Source organism: Lampris incognitus, chromosome 11 (genome assembly GCF_029633865.1).
Source record: "Lampris incognitus isolate fLamInc1 chromosome 11, fLamInc1.hap2, whole genome shotgun sequence".
NCBI lineage: Eukaryota > Metazoa > Chordata > Actinopteri > Lampriformes > Lampridae > Lampris > Lampris incognitus.
This window is the reverse complement of record NC_079221.1, coordinates 18,698,836-18,718,461: the sequence shown is the minus strand read 5'-3', so window position 1 is coordinate 18,718,461 and position 19,626 is coordinate 18,698,836. Positions and strand designations below refer to the sequence as shown.

Sequence of the window (19,626 nt, the reverse complement as noted above, 5' to 3'; positions counted from 1 at the left end):
GAGATAAGTGTGCACAGGAGAGATAAGATGCCACTTTATTAGCATGATTGCAAGTGGCTTTTGAAAGAAGTACTCATTAGGAAAAGGACTTGTTTGAATGGTGCATGTTTTGGAAGAACAGTAGTGCAGTATCTCGTTCCAAAACCTTATATTTACATGAATAGTTTACTGGGTTTTCCGAAGCCACTTTCCAGAAATATAACTTTAACTAAAATCTCGTAGGTGATAATAATAGCAGTGACATTTGACAGATATCAAATGCTTACAGGGCAAGTCAGTCATACTGACCTTCACAATATCCTAGATTTACACGTAAGGAATACTAAACACATACATAATATATTCATTCACCTGCCATCAATTAACTCTATGAACCATCTACACTTTACTGTATTATCGACAACACGGACAAATACAGTTTTAGTTGATCCAAGCAGCGCAGCATCTGGCCCATTAGATGAAACCAGATAATACCAACAAGAACAAACTTGCACAGAAATTCCAGTTTTCAAATCCTTTTTCACATTCAAACATACTAGAGCAAGGCATAGAACCCTCTGATTTGATTTTGTTAACCTTTGTCTTGAATGTACTGCAAGATAAACTGATTGTACAAGGACGTCAAAGTTTCAATAAGGTCAGAGCAGGGGTACAGCCCCCCTGGTTGCAGGCTTTAGTGCATTTCCCAACTGTACAATAGTGGCAGTGGACACAACACACAGCTCACTTCACCCAGTGTCAACTGGATCATAGATTCTATACTTGTCAGCTCATCTCTCCTGCTGCTGCTTCCTAATTATGGACATACAGGTGGTTTCTCAATTTTTACCACAGACAGTATTTGATACAGAAAGGAAGTGAAAATGCTGAGATGAAAGAGCACACTTTCCACCATGGGAAATGAAAGAAAAAAAAACAAAAAACTGGGGTTAAGAAAAACGGACCATATAGCTTACTCAGGGCTTGACACTTCTCTATTATTCAAGTGTACACTGAATTTTGCTGACTTCATGGTACCTCCTACCTAATTCTATCCATGTCTAGGGCCCTATATTATGGGGAGAGGTATAACCAACATGATGGTTGTTTCTGAATAGTCTTAAATTTAATGGGCAACATTCTAAGGCAATTCACATTTGCCATTTTGACCAAAGCAAAGTTTTTCATTATTATACTTTATCTGCACTGACTTGTAGTCAACTGTCAGTCCCAATCCCCACCAAAATGTAATGTATAGGTGTCATAGTTCATCAGCTTATATAAGATAAATGTAAGGTAATAGACATCATGACTTAATCAGGTATGTTCACATGTCCAAGTCCACAGCCTTTTACACCCGAGTTAATATACTGTATTGCATCACTCAAAAATGGTCATGAAGACACTGTCTTCCATAGGCCAATCATACTAACTCCCATGTTGTGCAAAAAGGTGAACTCTGATGCGAAGTAGAGTGAACTCAACAAATATAGACAACGGGGTAAAGAAACACTTAAATCTTTTTATTACATTTCAACAATATGGAAAGTTCTGAGTGATTGTACAATGGTGTGTGTGTGTGTGTCTGCGTGTGTCTGTATAAATTTTTTGAGCATGTTTATATGTGTACGTGCAGTGTCAAGGTAAGGAGTCCAGGAGACCACTGAGCCAACTGCGGTCTAATTTCTTCACCATCCTAAGTTCCCTCTCCTGGGCCTTGGTGAGAACTTGGGCTGCAGATTCCTGAGATGATGCCGCACGCTCCTGTCTCGTGGTGCTAGTCTGCATTTCCACCTCAGAGTCCTCTTCCTCTTTATCACTGTCCATTTCCTCCTCCTCAGGTTCACTTGCCTCTCTAAGTGAGGCCACAGGGGGAGACATGGGGGAAAATGTCATCTTAAAACACGAGCAAGGCGACTTGGCTTGACTCAGCATAGTATTTCCAAAGATAAACAGGAATCCTAGTCATAGTTCCATGTTTTGTTTTACTGTATTTTTCTTGTGAGGCCCAATAGCATTGTGTGTATTCACTGACATCACAAAAAGCTTTGTGATAGCAAATAATGTTTGAATGTTATATCACAAATGTATTCATTTTAACCTGCCAAGGATCACTGTGTATCTGTAGCTCAACTATCGTCACACTCTGATTAGGGCAGTTTGCCTGTTGAAATACTGAAAATAATATGTATTTTTTTTCCCCCCGTGGTGGGTTTTTAAACTCACTTGGCATCTGTGGTGGAAATGAGCAGGGAGCGAACAAACATGGAGCAGAGGAAGGAAGCTGAAGGCAGTACATGGGCTGGCGTGTGCAGAAGCTGCCAGGGAGAGAGGATTTAGTATGGAGAATTTGAAATACTGTACAGATTTAAATACCAAACACTATTCCAATGTATTATACTGTTGTATACTGAAAACAGAGGCAATGGTTTAATAAGACCAATAACTATATCAAAATTCTCAAAGCAGACAAAATACAAGTCCATTATGAAGCAGGATTTTGTGCTAAATACCAGAGCCATCGCTTGAGGAAGAAACCTCTATTTGTGCCTTGTTGTAATTTTCCTGTATCACTTTCTATAAGGAAGAGCATGGGATGTGTGTTGGCGTGTCCAGTTTCTAGTCATTGTAAACTGGGTGCCTAACAAAGTTTTTTGATAGTAGTTTAAACTTCAGACCAACTTCTTTAGGTGAGCACTAAGTCAAAATTAAGCAAATAGGTGGTAGAGTAATGGCATATAAATGGCTTCCATGAAGCTCAGTGATCCATACCTCCTTGATAGCGACAGAGCCCTGAGGAAGTTGGATTCTCTCAGCAGACAGCGTGTCTTGCTTTTCCTGTTGCTGTTGCCTGTGTTTCCCTAGCAGCAGGTTGAATGGCGTGATGGCGACACTTTCATCAACCACAAGCTTAAGGGGGGGGTCAAACAAGACAAAAGCTTATAGGATCATCACACAAGTATCATTAGAGTGGACACACAACAGCTGTGAAACATTTGGATTGTCTTGAGTTGTGGACAAAGATATAAAATGGGTAGCAGGCTTTAATTCACATCAGGCACTGAGCAAAAACTCTTTACGAGATGAAGACACTGACTGCCATAGTTGAATCTGCTTAAATTCCTGTAAACATTACAAATGTGGCAGTCAGCTTGGGTCCATGGTGGAGAGACTAAATATCTTATTTGATTCCAGAAACGAAGACATTTGAAATCCACTGGTTTTTAACAATTCTGGATCCTGAAAGAAGCCTACTTGTTTGCTAGAAGCCATCAATCTGTCCTCCTCTGCCTTGGTGATGAACGTCATCAGATCCTGGAATAGAAAGAACCAATCAGCTGACTGGCAAGTCATTTCATACAAGTTCTTACTGTTGTTTTTGTCTTTTCCTGTTGTCATTTTTGTTTTTAAGCTTATATCTTTTCTAAAGCTTTTTTTTGTTCCAAACATGTTTTTAAAAGGTCAGGTGAATCGGCCATACTAAATTATCCCTTGGTATGAATATGTGTGCGTGTGTGTGTGTGTGCGTGTGTGTCGGCCCTGTGATGGACTGGCGGCCTGTCCAGGCTGTCTCCCCGCCTGCCGCCCAGTGACTGCTGGGATAGGCCCCAGCATCCCCGCGAGCCTGAGCAGGATAAGCGGTTTGGATAATGGATGGATGTTTTTAAAATCAAAACTGCATGAAGTTGTTTGTCATTTTAAGCTGGACTGGCAGGTCCTGGGGCCTGTATCACAAAGCAGAATAACCGATTAAAACCTGAAACAGCTCTTTTTAGTTCAGTCCATGTCCCAGATTTGGGGAATACTGAGTTTTACTCAACAAAGTCATCTTCAGTAATCCTGCTTTGTGATACAGGCCTCTGATCCTGTATTTTTTTCCTTACCAAATGGTGTCATAACGAATGCACAACACATTTACCTCCATGCTTGTCTTCTTGAAGGCATCTTGTCGTTTCGAGATGAGACATCACTCAAAACGCAACGTGTGACACAGCAATGCACAAACAGAAGCTCTCTCACGACGGACTCCATAACAGTGTTCAACAACAGTGGAGTAACACTTATATGTTTTAGAGGGCTGTTTTATTAGGTTTGAAACTAATGATTTAGTGGAAGCTATACAGTATAAAACTTCTTATAAACACTGATACTGGTGAATCTGATGCGCAGGGAAGTAAGTGACAGATTGTGAAAGGTAGAAGCAGGCTTAGTTGATCAGCCTGATAAGACAAGGGAACCACATGTAGACTTTTGTATGCACGTTTGATTTGTTTGTTTTGCATGTTGATTTTGCTGGAATGATAGATCCAGCAGAGCCTTGACAAAGATGTTGTCGGTCCTCATTTTATGACTTAATATGGTCAGATTCAGCCTTAGTTCAGTTATGAAAAACACATTCTACAACCATGATTAATGACAAATGATCCACAAGGTACAACTAGTTGTTAATTTGCACTGCAGAGTCTTTTGGGATATTGGAGCAACCCAGATGGTGAAGTCCATAATTCAAATCTGTGTCTTGTACTGCAAAAACTTAACATTTAACATATTCTCAACCTTAATACACAACCTCAACATGGCTACACAATCACTTTTTTTTAACCTTTATTTACTCAGGGTAGTACGCTGAGCATGTGTGCTCTTTCAGCAACACCCTGCTGCACAATCACACTGTTCCTCACATTCACACCTGGGAGCTGCACAGTACAACCACAGTCTTCACTGATGGCCACTGAACAGCTCCACTGGAGCAGTGGTTGGGGGTTAAGTGCCTTGCTCAAGGGTACATCAGCCGTGGGTATTGAGGGAGGGGAGAACACCATTCATTCACTCCCCCCACCTACATTTTCCTTTCCTGCTGGTCCAAGGATCGAACTGGTGACCTTACGGTCACAAGCCGACTTCTCTAACCTTTAGGCCACGCCTGCTCCACTTTGTATTCATTTTGGTCAAGTTTTCACTAGGCAATCGTTTTGGTTTCATTGTAATTTTTTCACCGTTTGTAACCAATTTATTTTCCCGTTTAAATTGTATATAACCAAAATATTGCTCTGTTAACTTAAGAGGAAAGTGGTGTGAGGGATTACTTACCATGTGCTGCGTGAGGAAATAGAGCTGGGAGCGGTTAAGCCACTGCTCCTCATCCTTGCAACTATCAAGCATCTCCTCCCGCGGGGAAAAGACAGCACGTGTCACATTCCCTGAGCATACAGCCTTGTGGGAGAAAAGTGGCCGTGGTTCACTGGGCTTAAACACAAACACTGAGGACAGAGGAGGGAAGAAGAAGATTACAAACTACTACTACTACTACTACTTTCAGCTGCTCCTGTTAGGGATCGCCACAGCGGATCATCTGTCTCCATCTCTTCCTGTCTTCTGCATCTTCCTCTGTCACACCAACCACCTGCATGTCTTCCCTCAGCACATCCATAAACCTCCTCTCTGGTCTTTCTCTTTTCCTCTCGACTGGCAGCTCCATATTCAGCATCCTTCTGCCATTACACCCAGCATCTTTCCTCCACACATGTCCAAGCCATCTCAATCTTGCCTGTCTTGCTTTGTCTCCAAACTGTCCAACTTGAGCGGTCCCTCTAATATAATCGTTCCTAAACATGTCCTTCTTCGCTACTCCCAGTGAAAATCTTAGCATCTTCAACTCTGCCACCTCCAGCTCCGCCTCCTGTCTTTTCGTCAGTGCCACTGTCTCCAAACCATACAACATAGCAGGTCTCACTACCATCTTGTAAACCTTCCCTTTCACTCCTGCTGGTACCCTTCTGTCGCGAATCACTCCTGACACTCTTCTCCACCCACTCGACCCTGCCTGCACTTTCTTCTTCACCTCTCTTCTGCACTCCCTGTGACTTTGGACAGTTGACCCCAAGTATTTAAACTCATACACCTTCGTCACCTCTACTCCTTGCATCCTCACTATTCCAGTCCTCCCTCTCGTTCACACATATGTAGTCCGTCTTGCTCCTACTGACTTTCATTCCTCTTCTCTCCAATGCATACCTCCACCTCTCCTCAACCTGCACCCTACTCTTTCTACAGATCACAATGTCATCCGCAAACATCATCGTCCATGAAGACTCCTGCCTGATCTCTTCCGTCAACGTGTCCATCACCATTGCCAACAAGAAAGGGCTCAGAACCAATCCTTGATGTAATCCCACCTCCACCTTGAACCCATCTGTCATTCCAACTGCACACCTCCACTGTCACACTTCCCTCATACATATCCTGCACCACTCCTACATACTTCTCTGCAATTCCCAACTTCTTCATACAATACCACACCTCCTCTCTCGGCACTCTGTCATATGCTTTCTCTAAATCTACAAAGACACAATGTAACTCCTTCTGACCTTCTCTATACTTCTCAATCAACATTCTCAAAGCAAACATTGGATCTGTGTTGCTCTTTTGTGACATGAAACCATACTGCTGCTTGCTAATCATCACCTCTCCTCTTAACCGAGCTTCTATTACTCTTTCCCACATCTTCATGCTGTGGCTGATTAACTTTATAACTCTGTACATCTACAGCTCTGCACATCGCCCTTATTCTTGAAAATCGGTACCAGTATGCTTCTTCTCCACTCCTTGGGCATCTTCTCCCTGTCCAAGATTGTGTTAAACAATCTAGTTAAAAACTCCACTGCCATCTCTCCTAAACATCTCCATGCCTCCATAGGTTTGTCCACATTACAAAATACATCAATATTTGTGTTTTGAGGAAAACATCAGGTTTACATTTGCATTAAGGAATTTAGCTGATGCTCTTATCTATACTCACTCATAGTCAACTACAACAACAGAATAATTTTGAACTCCTAGATCACCAATCTATAAGGAGTGCAAGAATCATAACCATCACAACCAGACTATACAGGCAACAAACACAGGCTACTACAAATTGTCTCAAAGGATGGTCTGAATAACCAGGAATATCTTAACAAGCAATCAGTACTGAAATCAGAATGGGTAGCATATTCATACCCATTGGTCAATTCGGTCATATCTGGATGTGCTTTCACTAACTCCTTGCTAAACTAAAAAACTAAGGTTGAAAACTTCAAGCAGTAACAACTCTCAATTCTTATTTTTTAGTTCTGTGTGCGCACACACACACACACACACACACACACACACACACACACACACACACACACACACACACACACACACACACACACACACACACACACACACACACACACACACACACACACACACACACACCAGCTGTATCAAAATAAAGACTCAATAGGAGTCATTCATTATATTGAACCTAAAACGAACCATCCAATGTTTGTTCAGAGCTGCCTGTGCTGGCCCGCTCACTCTTTCATTCACCCAAGGACTGCAGGAATTAGATGTGCATTTCTTAAAGGTATATCAGTCCACAATACAAAAAAAAAAACAAAAAAAAAACAAAAAACAAAAAAACAAAAACAAAAAAAGGGGGGGGGGAGTTGCGGAAAAGAACAGGATCCCAGAAATCCTTCTCGGATTTCCTTACCTGGATTATTGAGCATGCCTCAAGACAAAGAACAGGATGTGTGTATGAGTCTGTAACTAAGGGTCCAAAGCAATTGAAACTTACAATCAGTGCCTCCGGCCTGATAGCAGAAGGCTGCCATATTCTCAGATACAGGGTCAGCAAGGAGCAGGCTTACATCCATAGATGTGCTCCATTCCACTGCAAGAATAGTCAGAGGACGAAGTAAGAGGGAGGGAGGGAGGGAGGGAGAGATGGATAGTTAGAGAGCGAGATAGGGGAAAAGAAAGGAAAAGGGGGGTGGTGGAGAAGAAGGTATATAGAAGAATATGTATGGTTATGTTGATAGACCAAACAATAACAAACTCCACATAGACATGCAGTGGCAAACATGATTGTGCGCGAACATGTGTTAGTGTTTAATTACTTCATTGCTGTCTGCCCCCCCCCCCCCACAAACACACACAAACAAAAGCATACACACACACACATACAAAAGCAGAAATACTTACGCATTCACAGTTTCTTTATACTTGTGAGGACCCTTATTTAATGCACTCATTCTCTAGCTCCTATTTTTTTTAAAATACGTTTATTGGCATTATACAAGTCACATATTGAATAATTTAACACAATAAACCCCTCACGTCCCCCCACCTCCCTCCCAACATTCCCAGATCCTCAAGGAGAAACAGATTAAAGAAATAATGAAATTACACACAACTAAATCAAAGACAAAAAAAAAAGTTCAAGAAAAATAATCCATCAGCATGGTTCACCTATACACAAAGAATCTCTCGGTTTACAATCAAGGCTAGTTGGGCCATTCCTGACTCGAGTCAAGAAGCAGCCCAGTCTGTTATACTGGTTAAAGTGTCAAAGTAAGTCAGAAAAGGCATCCAGACTTTCTTGAACTTGTCCCTGTCATCCCTTAAGGTAAATTTTATCTTTTCCAACTTACGATAAAACATAATATCCCCGATCCATCTGACATGGGATGGGGATCTTGAGCTCTTCCAATTTAAGAGTATTAGGTGCCGAGCTAGTAATGTAGTAAAGGCCACCAATTCATACATGTTAGATGGCCAATCACAGTTTTCCGGTCTCACACCAAGTTTGGCAATTAAAGGAAGTGGATCAATAGTTGTACTGAAAATTTCGCTTAAGGATTTAAATATTGCTGACCAAAATGTATGTAGATCAGGGCATGTCCAGAATATATGCAACAAGGCAGCTGGGTGCATGTTTACATCTGTCACAAGTGGGGTTGATGTTGGGGTAAATTTTGGCCAATTTAGCTTTGGTAAGGTGGACACAGTGAACAATCTTAAACCGAATAAGCCCAAATCTACTGCATGAAGAAGAAGAGAGTACCTGATCCAAAACTGCATCCCACAGATCATCAGGGAGAGGAGTACCAAGATCCTGCTCCCAGAGATTTCTAAGGCTAGCCATTGGCAGAAGATTTATAGTGGCTAGTTTATTATAGATCCTTGTGATGGCACCCTGTGGCTTAAAGTGTATTGATTGATGTTATCAGAGGTTATCTCAGGGAAAGGATGGAAACACTTCTGAACAAAATGCCTAATCTGTAAATAGCAGTGGGAGTGGGGTAGGTTAACATTTTCTACCTATTGATTGAATGCAGCGAATACCCCATCAAAGTATAAATCTTTTATAAATCGAATTCCATTCCCATGCCATGCTCAAAAAGCCATATCCAACTTGGCATGGGTAAAGGGGTGGTTTGACATAAGGGTGTCATCAAAGAGACTTTTTGCAGACCAAATTGTTTCCTCACTTGAGTCCATATTCTGATTGTATGAGCTGTAACTGGATTTTTGTGTGGCGTGCCAATTACCATTGGTAGCGGGGAAGAGACTAAGGAATGAATAGGAAGATCATGTGATTCTATCTTCACCCACTCAGGTGTGTGATCGAGTGAGCTGCTTTGAACATGCATGACAACCTTCTGGATATTACTAGCCCAGTAATAGTAAAGAAGATTGGGCACAGCCATCCCTCCCAGTGCTTTGGGACATTGTAGGAAGTCTTTACGCATCCGGGGCTGTCTGCCATCCCAGATAAAGTTAGAGAACATCCTGTCAAGAAAGCTAAACTTTTTTTTCGAAATGAATTTAGGAATGTTCTGAAAAAGATACAGGAACTTAGCGATAATATTCCTTTTAAGCAAGCTAATGTGCCCAGCCACTGATAATGGTAATGTGCGCCAGCGCTCCATAGCTTGTTTGCATTTGTCAATTAAAGGGGAGAAGTTTAGTTTGTGTAAAAGCTGAAAGGCGCGAGGAATCGTAATCCCCAAATATTTGAAGTTTGAGGTCACTCTCCCGAAGGGAAACAGAGGCAGGGATACCAAGGGCCACAGGGTTCAATGGGAAAACATCACTTTTTTGCAGGTTCTAGCTCATAACTTTAACCTTAACTATCAGAACTATAGGCCGAAACTTAACCCTTACCTCAACGTCATCCTTATTCTAACCTTTATCCTAAACCCAAGTCCTAACCGTAAAATAGCCCCTTGACGATGTCAGGACCGACCAAAATGTTCTCACATTACAAAACTGTCTCCACTCTTGTGGTTAAAAACTCAAATTGGTCCTTGCAAATATAGATGAACAAGAACACACACTTACAGGAGCAAGTGAGGAGGTTCCAGCAGCATAGGAGATTCATGTCAGTGGTTCCCATCAGATACTTAGAACAGCTTAGCCTCCCAAAACAAAGGTCCCTGGTGGAGGGGGAAAAAAACCTTCAGTCTCATTTCTTTTCCTTTGACTGTCAAGCATCCAAAATGACTCCTACTCCATCTTTATTAGGGGTGTTGATGAGAAGGAAATACCTGACATTGTAAAAAATAAATAAATACATAAATAAATAAATAAAGAATAAAAAGTCTACTGATAGGACTTAAATTGATATGCTGTGAGAAAAAAATATTATAGAATGTATAGTGAAACCATTGACACATATCTGCAATCAATCCTTCCAAACAGGTATATTTCCCTGCAAAATGAAAACAGCAAAAGTCATTCCTATTTATAAAAGTGGAGAGAAACAAATATTCTCCAATTACAGATCAATTTCTCTGCTTTCCTAGTTCTCAAATTTTTTTTAGAAAAACTATTTGTGCAAAGGCTTGATAATTTTATAGAAAAACAATTTATTGAGGGACCATCAGTACTGCTTTAGAGCAAATGGGTCCACTTCAATGGCAGTGATGGAACTGGCAGAAGAAATATCTACTGATATGGACAACAAGGAATATACTGTGGGGGTAATTATAGACTTAAAAAAATTAATAGTATTGATCATGGTTCATTAACGAAGAAACTGGAGAAATATGGTATCAGAGGGATAGCATACTCGTGGCTAAGAAGTTACCTTGATGATAGATATCAATATGTACAAATAAATAATGTCGAATCTGATTTGGTGAAGGTTACTTGTAGGGTTCCACAAGGTTCAGTGCTAGGCCCTAAACTGTTTATACTGTATATAAAGGATATCTGTAAAGTGTCTAAATTGTTAAAATTTGTTTTATTTGCTGATGACACCAATTTATATTGCTCCAGGAAAAGTTTGGAATGGCTTCTGATACAGTGGAAAGGGAATTGAAAGTCTTAAAGAAATGGTTTGATCTTAAGTTATTTAATTTAAAACAAAGTTTCTAATTTTTGGTAATTGGTAAATCAATAATCAAGTACAGATTATGATCAATGATGTTGAAATAGAAAGAGTGCATTAATGCATATAAATAAATGAATAAATAAATAAAATCAAAAAGGCGTGATAATTGATCATAAATTATGATCAAAGTAAATAAAGACAAAAATGTCTGAAACCATTGCAATATTATATAAAACTCAAGATATTCTGAATCAAAGCTCACTATATATACACTGTATTGTTCTCTTCTAGTTCCATACATTACCTACTGTGTGGAGGTCTGGGGAAACAAATACAAAATGAACACTAATCCAATTTTCATGCTACAGAAGAGAGCTATAAGAATTGTAAACCGATTGGATTATTATGAACGAACCAACGCACTACTTATTAACCTACATGCTTTAACGTTTTGTGGTGTACTTGAACTTAAAACTGCACAGATAATGTACAAAGCACAAAATAATTTACTTCCTAACTGTATTCATAGGTTGTTTGAAATGAGAGAGCCAGTATGAATTGAAGGGAATAGATATGTTTAAAAACACAGGGGGAAGGGGGGGGGGGGGAAAGACTATCTGTTAAACGGGTTAACTTGTGGAATAGTTGTGAGGTATGATCATTATTTTGTATAAAAAGTTTGGAACTTTTGTTTGTATTTATATAACCTAAACCTAGTATTGAAAGGGTTGCCTATTAAAATAGGTTATTTAAAAGGGGTAGTTATAATGAGCTAAACCTTCAGCCTACACCTTTTCGGTTAATATTTTTTGTTTTCCTTTTAATTTAACACCTTATTGTTATTTATTTCGATGTGCATTCATTTTGGACAATTGTTGAATTTTTTTGTTGTTAATAAGGGCCAAAATAAATTATCATTACTACTACTACTGCTACTACTGCTTCAGCATGACCCCAAGCTGGACACCCCCCCAACCACAGCCGAAATATTTCATAGGATTAGCTGAGGAGTTTTCCGCTTTAGGGGCTTCAATTTGAGACATGCATGTCATTTGAAGTTTATACAGTCGGAGGTCTAGACAGATGACCCAGCACATACAGATCTATAGGGGGCAGTTACGTAAGGTGCACTGGGCAGCTGTTAAAACAACTCATTTTAACTTTTTCCAGCATTTGCTCCCATTTGGCTCAGCATTTGCCATACCAAATGTGGGTTCCCTTCCAGATTCCGAATGACAAAAACTGTCAGCTCATTTGAAGTGACTGCCTCAGTGCTAAAACTGAGTCATAACCGCTATAGCCACTTAAGTGGAAGCACTCTGCAGAAGCAGTTATGCATCCACAGCTTGCATTTATTGGAAATGGACCACAAATAAATATCTGTCCAGTTCTAACTAATTACCAAATGGCTGTTATCAAGTTTTGTGGATCCTAAAAGTGGAACTTTTAAAACAACTTATTTCTTGTTTTTTATCATCTGAGGTTCAAATACTTCATCCAAATATGATAAAAACCTTAGTCTTGTCCATCCTTTAAATTGTCTACTCATTGATATTGGTTCATTTCAGAAAAAGGGAAAAGAAACTAGCAAGCAAACTTTTGTCCTCAATGACCCTAAGCCTTCAGTTTGAGAAGATGGACATCTGCCAAGACTTCATGGCTCCATTAAGGTTGGAAAACTAGTTCAACTGGCAGGCACAGTGCACTCCATTTTCTCTGTCAGGCTAACATAAACCCCCTTTCTATTGCAAAGAGGACAGTCTTGGTTCTGTCGCTAGGGTCAAAGATCATTTAGTGCTCAACGACATCCCACCACTGTGGAGCCTAAACACCAAACAACAAAAATCTACTGGTTGCTTGGCAAGTCTGTGTGTGTGTTGTGTATTAAGTAAGTGCAGCCCACTCTCTGTTGTAAGTCCTCTTCTGGCCTTGTGCACTGAGGGTTAGGTCCCAGTGTCCCTGTGCAATTTGCCAAAGCATGTAATTTTTTGTTTCCCATTTGTCATTTATACATTTCTGAACTAGCGCCATCAAGACATTTGTTTGTTTGACCTAGCATAAAAAGGGAACATAATTTTGGGGTTCACTCAGGCTGAATCCAACATCCATTGACAGAGCGCCGGTCCACTTTATGCCGAGACTTATGCTGTTGTAAATGTGTGTCTGATTATATAATAATAATGATGACAATAATAATAACATGTTTATTTGTATAGCACTTTTCAAGCTAGGAGCACAAAGTGCTTTCCAAAGGCAGCATAAAAACAATCACAAATATACAAGAAAAACACAAGAACAGCGCAGGAAAAAACAGAGATAGCAAGATACAAGCACAGAATTAAAAGACTATATAAAAGAAACTTAAAATAAATCATCCAAAAGGTAGAATAAGTGAAACTATTAAAATAAACTTCAAATCAGGTGGTTGCACAACAGAGCTGTATCATGAAAACAAACAAGACCAGTTGTCAGGTGAAAAGGCAAGTCTGTAAAAATGTGTCTTAAGACGAGATTTAAAAGCAGAAAGTGTCAGCAGATCGAATACTAACTGGAAGACTGTTCCAAAGCTGAGGTGCCAGTACGCCAAATGCTCAATCGCCCTTTGACCCTAACCTGGACTGTGGAACAGCTTGCAGGTCTAACCCAGCAGATCTAAGAGGCCTTTTTGGACAGTAAGGAGTTAAACAGGGGTGTCAAACTCCAGGCCTCGAGGGCCGCAGTGTCTGCAGGTATTTGTTGCAACCGTGCACTGCACCACCTGATTTAACTAATTAGCTCACCTCCTGGATCAAGGAGGGAAAGGAACTAGTTTAATCAGGTGGTGTAGTGCATGGTTGCAACAAACACCTGCAGACACTGCGGTCGTCGAGGCCTGGGGTTTGACATGCCTGAGTTAAGAGTTCACTGATGTACTCAGGCACCAGACCATGTAAAGCCTTGTAAGTCATGAGTACTATTTTAAAATGGATTCCAAAAAAAAACTTTTTTTTTTATAACCAGTACAAGGAGGCTAAAACTGGGGTGATGTTCCCAAATAAACATGTAAAAAAAAATTTAAATGTGAGAAAAGCATTTGGTCTTCATCTGAAGTCTGGCTGCAGAGTTCTGCACAATCTGAAGTTGAACTACATTTTGGGCACTGAGGCAGGTAAACAAGGCGTTACAATAGTCCAGGTGTGAGGAAATAAAAGCATGAATAATTTTTTCTGTATTGCTAAAAGATAACATTGCTCTGATCTTGGAAATATCCCTGAGTTGGAAGAAACATAAGTATGCCAAATTATTTATTTGTTTATTTTGTGTGTGTGTGTTTTTCCAAAGCTTAGTTCACTGTTGAAGATAACACGCAGGTTCTTAGCAATGTCCCTAATATTTGGATAAGGGGACCGAGCAGTGGTTGGACTTGATTACAGAGGTGCTTAGGACCAATAACAAGCACCTCTGTTTTGTCAAGAGTTTAATTGCAAAAAGTCTTAGGACATCCAGTCTCTCACATCAGCTATGCAGCTCTGTAGTGTGGCCAGCTTGTTTCATTCGGAGGATTTGATGGAGAGATATAACTGTGTATCATCTGCATAACAGTGAAATGAGATGTTATGGTGACGAATGATACGACCTAACTGTAGCATATACAGAGAGAACAGAGTTGAACCAAGAATTAATCCTTGAGGTACGCCACATGCTATCTGTGCAGTTGAAGTGATGAATGAATCAACTGAGACATCAAAATTTCTATTTTGCAGAAAGGAGGCAAACCACTCCAGGGCTGTTCCAGAAATGCCCACCCAATCCTTCAGTCTACTAATTAGCATAGCGTGATCGATAGTGTCAAATGCTGCACTAAGGTCAAGCAGCACCAGTACAGAGCAGTGTCCAGTCTGTAGCCATTAGTAAGTCATTTGCAACCCTTGTACGAGCTGTTTCGGTGCCATGTAGCTTGCGAAATCCCGATTGAAGTTTCTCAACAAAAAAAAAGAAGCTTGTTATAAAGCGCTTCCGGTCTAAAACCAGTTTCTTGAGAATTTTGGAAATGTAGGGAAATATTGAGATTTGTCTAAATTTCTTTTAAAACCGATGGATCAGGGCCACGTCCTTTTGTCTCATCTCATCTCATTATCAGCCGCTTTTCCGAGGTCGGGTCGCAGCGGCAGCAAGCTAAGTAGGGCACTCAAGACGTCCCTCTCCCCAGCAATGCCCTCCAGCTCCTCCTGGGGGATCCCAAGGCGTTCCCAGGCCAGACTGGGCATGTAGTCCTTCCAGCGAGTTCTGGGTCTACCCCAGGGTCTCCCCCCAGTTGGCCAGGCCGGTAAACCTCCAAAGGAAGGTGCCCAGGAGGCATCCTAATCAAATGCCCGAACCATCTCAACTGGCTCCTTTCGATGTGAAGGAGCAGCGGCTCTACTCTAAGCTCCCTCCGGATGTCCAAGCTCCTCACCCTCTCTCTAAGGCTGAGCCCAGATACCCGACGGAGGAAACTCATTTCAGTCGATTGTATCCGCGATCTCACCCTTTCGGTCACTACCCAAAGCTCATGACCATAGGTGAGGATTGGAACGAAGATCGACTGGTAAATTGAGAGCTTTGCCTTCCGGCTCAGCTCCTTCTTTAACACAACGGTCCGGTACAACGTCCGCATTACTGCTGATGCTGCACCAATCCGTCTGTCATTCTTCTGGTCCATCCTACCCTCACTCGTGAACAAGATCCCGAGATATTTGAACTCCTTCACTTGGGGCAACAACTCATCCCCAACCCGGAGGGAGCAATCCACCATTTTCCGGTAGAGAACCATGGCCTCAGACTTGGAGGTGTTGACTCTCATCCCGGCCATTTCACACTCAGCTGTAAACTGCCCCAGTGCGCACCAGAGGTCACGCTCTGTTTTAGCCAACAAAACCACATCATCTGTGAAGAGCAGAGATGCAATTCTGAGGTTCCCAAAATGGACACTATCCTCACCTTGGCTGCGCCTTGAGATCCTGTCCATGAATATCACAAACCGAATCAGAGACAAGGGACAACCTTGGCGGAGTCCGACACCCACCGAAAACGTGTTTGACTTTGTGCCAAGAATACGGACACAGCTCTCACTTTGGTTATACAAGGACCGGATGGCTTGTAGCAACTGCCCCGGTACCTCATACTCCCGCAATACCCCCCACAGAGTGCCTCGGGTGCCTCGGGGTACACGGTCGTAAGCCTTCTCCAAGTCCACAAAACACATGTAGACTGGCTGGTCAAGCTCCCATGCCTCCCTCAGCACTTCCGCAAGGGTAAAGAGTTGGTCCGTTGTTCCATGGCCAGGACGGAGTCCGCAGTGTTCCTCCTGTATCTGAGGTTCGACAATCGGTCGGAGCCTCCTTTCGAGCACCCTAGAGTAGACTTTCCCAGGGAGGCTGAGCAATGTGATGCCCTGATAATTGGAGCACACCCTCCGGTCCCCCTTTTTGAATATGGGAACTACCACCCCAGTCTGCCACTCCACAGGTACTGTCCCCGACCTCCACGCGACACTGAAGAGGCGTGTCAACAAAGACAGCCCAACAATGTCCAGAACCTTCAGCATCTCAGGGCGAATCTCATCCACACCCAGCGCCTTGCCACTGAGGAGCTTTTTAACTACCTCAGAGACCTCTGCCAGGGATATGGGTGGGGCTTCCCCTGAGTCTTCAGACTCTAGACGTGTTAGTCGGGTTCAGGAACTCCTCAAAGCGTTCTTTCCACCGCTCAACAAAATCCCCAGGTCCTTTTAGCAGTGGCTGAATACGGGCTATTTTGAAATAATCTGGAACACATCCAGAGCAAAGGGGGCCATTTATAATTTGGAGCAGACTAGGACTTATTTCACCCATCACTTTCCTGAAGAATTTAGCTGGAATGATATCTAGATGACTGGATAAGGGTTTCATGTGTGACTGTCAGTGAGAGTTCCCATATCAACTGGCTGGACGGTATCTAGCAAATGAGGACAAGGACGAATCATGGCAGAAATTGGAAGGGCAATGTTTGCTCAAATTTTGTGAATTTTATTGAGGTAAAAGTAGAGAAATTTCTCACAGTCAGCAGCAGATGAAGCAGCAGGACTAGTGATGGGAGGTTTGATAAGCCGATTAATGGTTGTAAAAAAATTCTGGAATTGTGTTGATTGGTGGATATCAACTTAGAAATATTGGTCTCTTGCCTCTTTTATTTTTTGATTGTAGATGACCAGTTGATATTTCATTTGTACGTAATGGACTTGGAGTTTTCTTGTCCTCCATTTGAGTTCTATTCTCCTGCAAGCTTTTTTTACGGTTTCCATTGTCCTCATTGATCCATGGGAAAGAATTGACAACAACAATGCGTGCACATTGACATATCAAAATCATCATTAATGTTCACTCTCACCTGATGGCCCCTGGTGGCTGCGACAACGTTGTTAGGAGCTCCCAGGAGGTGGGGCTCCACATGGTCACTACCTCATTAAAGCTGACGGCCAACAGAGAGCCATCAGCTGAGAAGCAGCAGCATGTGGGCACCAGGCTGTGATAGGCGCCCACAAAGTCACACGACCAAGACTGCCCTTCATCTGTCCAATTGAGAGAATATTTAGTTTAAAATATGCCCTGCTTTGGCTCAAACTCCATGGAAACACTTCTCATTCAGCAGGATTATTATGCTATGCAGCTAAATGGTTTGAGCATGACACTAGCAAATTAGAGCTTAGCATTTTAGCTGACACACTTATTCAAAGCAACTTCTAATGAGTCCAATGGGAGAAACAAATCCTAGATCGACAATAACAAGTAAAAAGAAAATAACTTAGAAATGCAAAAGGTCAGAGTAATAGTATTTTTAAAAAATCATGTGACTATATACAAGTCATAAGGGAAGTGCTGGAAAAGAAATTGAACAAGACTTGAGAATGGATTATATTTTTTATCATGAATTCAAATGGGGCCAACTCAAAGTAAAAAAGTATGTGCTGTTGTTATTGCAACCTATACACACAAACTGTATCTACTCATATATTTTCGTAATGTGTGTGTGTGTGTGGTGTTAGTGTGTGTTAGTTAGTGTAGATAGCAGGACCGAAAACTAAAGCACTTATGATCCTAATTCTTTTTTGAGGTGGTAGGTATTGTCTCAGAGAGTAAGGTAAAAATCCCAGAAAATTAAAATTATGTATAATTATGCATAAATATGCAAAATATGCATTTTTCTAAAAATGGCTAAAAACCACTTTTCTCTGCATTTCAGATGATTCTGAGCATCTTGGTGATTTTTTCACCAACAGTGCATCAGGAAAGTATTCACACCCCTTCACTTTCCCCACATTTTGTTATGTTACAGCCTTATTCCAAAATGGATTAAATTCCTTTTTTTTCCTCATCAATCTACATACAATACCCCATAATGACAAAGTGAAAAAGGTTTTGTAGAAATTTTTGTAAATTTATTAAAAATAAAAAACTGAAACATTGCATGTACATAAGTATTCACACCCTTTACTCAGTACTTGGTTGAGGCACCATTGGCAGCGATTACAGCCTCAAGTCTTCTTGAGTATGAAGCTACAAGCTTGGCACACCTATATTTGGGGTATTTCTCCCATTCTTCTCTGCAGATCCTCTCGAGCTCTGTAAGGTTAGATGGGGAGCATCGCTGCACAGCTATTTTCAGGTCTTTCCAGAGATGTTCAATGGGGTTCAAGTCAGGGCTCTGGCTGGGCCACTCAAGGACATTCACAGACTTGTCCCGAAGCCACTCCTTCATTGTCTTGGCTGTGTGCTTAGGGTCATTGTTGTGTTGAAAGGTAAACCTTTGCCCCAGTCTGAGGTCCTGAGCACTCTGGAGCAAGTTTTCATCAAGGATCTCTCTGTACTTTGCTTCATTCATTTTTCCCTCGATCCTGACTAGTCTCCCAGTTCCTGCCACTGAAAAACATCCCCACAACATGATGCTGCCACCACCATGCTTCACTGTAGGGATGGTATTAGCAAGGTGATGAGAGGGGCCTGGTTTCCTCCAGACGTGACGTTTGGCATTCAGGCCAAAGAGTTCAATCTTGGTTTCATCAGACCAGAGAATCTTGTTTCTCATGGTCTGAGAGTCCTTTAGGTGCTTTCTGGCAAACTCCATGCGGGCTGTCATGTGCCTTTAACTGAGCAGAGGCTTCCGTCTGGCCACTCTACCATAAAGGCCTGATTGGTGGAGTGCTGCAGAGATGGTTGTCCTTCTGGAAGGTTCTCCCATCTCCACAGAGGAACGCTGGAGCTCTGTCAGAGTGACCATCGGGTTCTTGGTCACCTCCCTGACCAAGGCCCTTCTCCCCCGATTGCTCAGTTTGGCTGGGCGGCCAGCTCTAGGAAGAGTCCTGGTGGATCCAAACTTCTTCCATTTACGATTGATGGAAACCACTGTGCTCTTAGGGACCTTCAAAGCTGTAGAAATTTTTTTGTACCCTTCCCCAGATCTGTGCCTCGATACAATCCTGTCTCGGAGGTCCACAGACA

The 19,626-nt window shown here is 41.7% G+C and overlaps 1 protein-coding gene across 3 annotated transcripts in view; it reads right to left on the bottom strand.

The window, feature by feature from the left end:
* Positions 1-602: 602 nt before the first annotated feature.
* The window catches only part of wdr75 (WD repeat domain 75), a 36,754-nt gene continuing 17,730 nt past the window's right edge, over positions 603-19,626 (bottom strand). For all 3 annotated transcript variants that reach the window (XM_056289641.1, XM_056289642.1, XM_056289643.1), the window contains exons 14-21: positions 17,519-17,699; positions 10,138-10,232; positions 7,589-7,684; positions 5,071-5,240; positions 3,235-3,294; positions 2,752-2,889; positions 2,206-2,297; positions 603-1,834 (exon numbers count right to left, since the gene is read on the bottom strand). In XM_056289641.1, the coding sequence (XP_056145616.1) occupies positions 1,618-1,834; positions 2,206-2,297; positions 2,752-2,889; positions 3,235-3,294; positions 5,071-5,240; positions 7,589-7,684; positions 10,138-10,232; positions 17,519-17,699 (1,049 nt within the window). In that variant the 3' untranslated portion in view covers positions 603-1,617. The remainder of the gene's footprint in view (positions 1,835-2,205; positions 2,298-2,751; positions 2,890-3,234; positions 3,295-5,070; positions 5,241-7,588; positions 7,685-10,137; positions 10,233-17,518; positions 17,700-19,626) is intronic.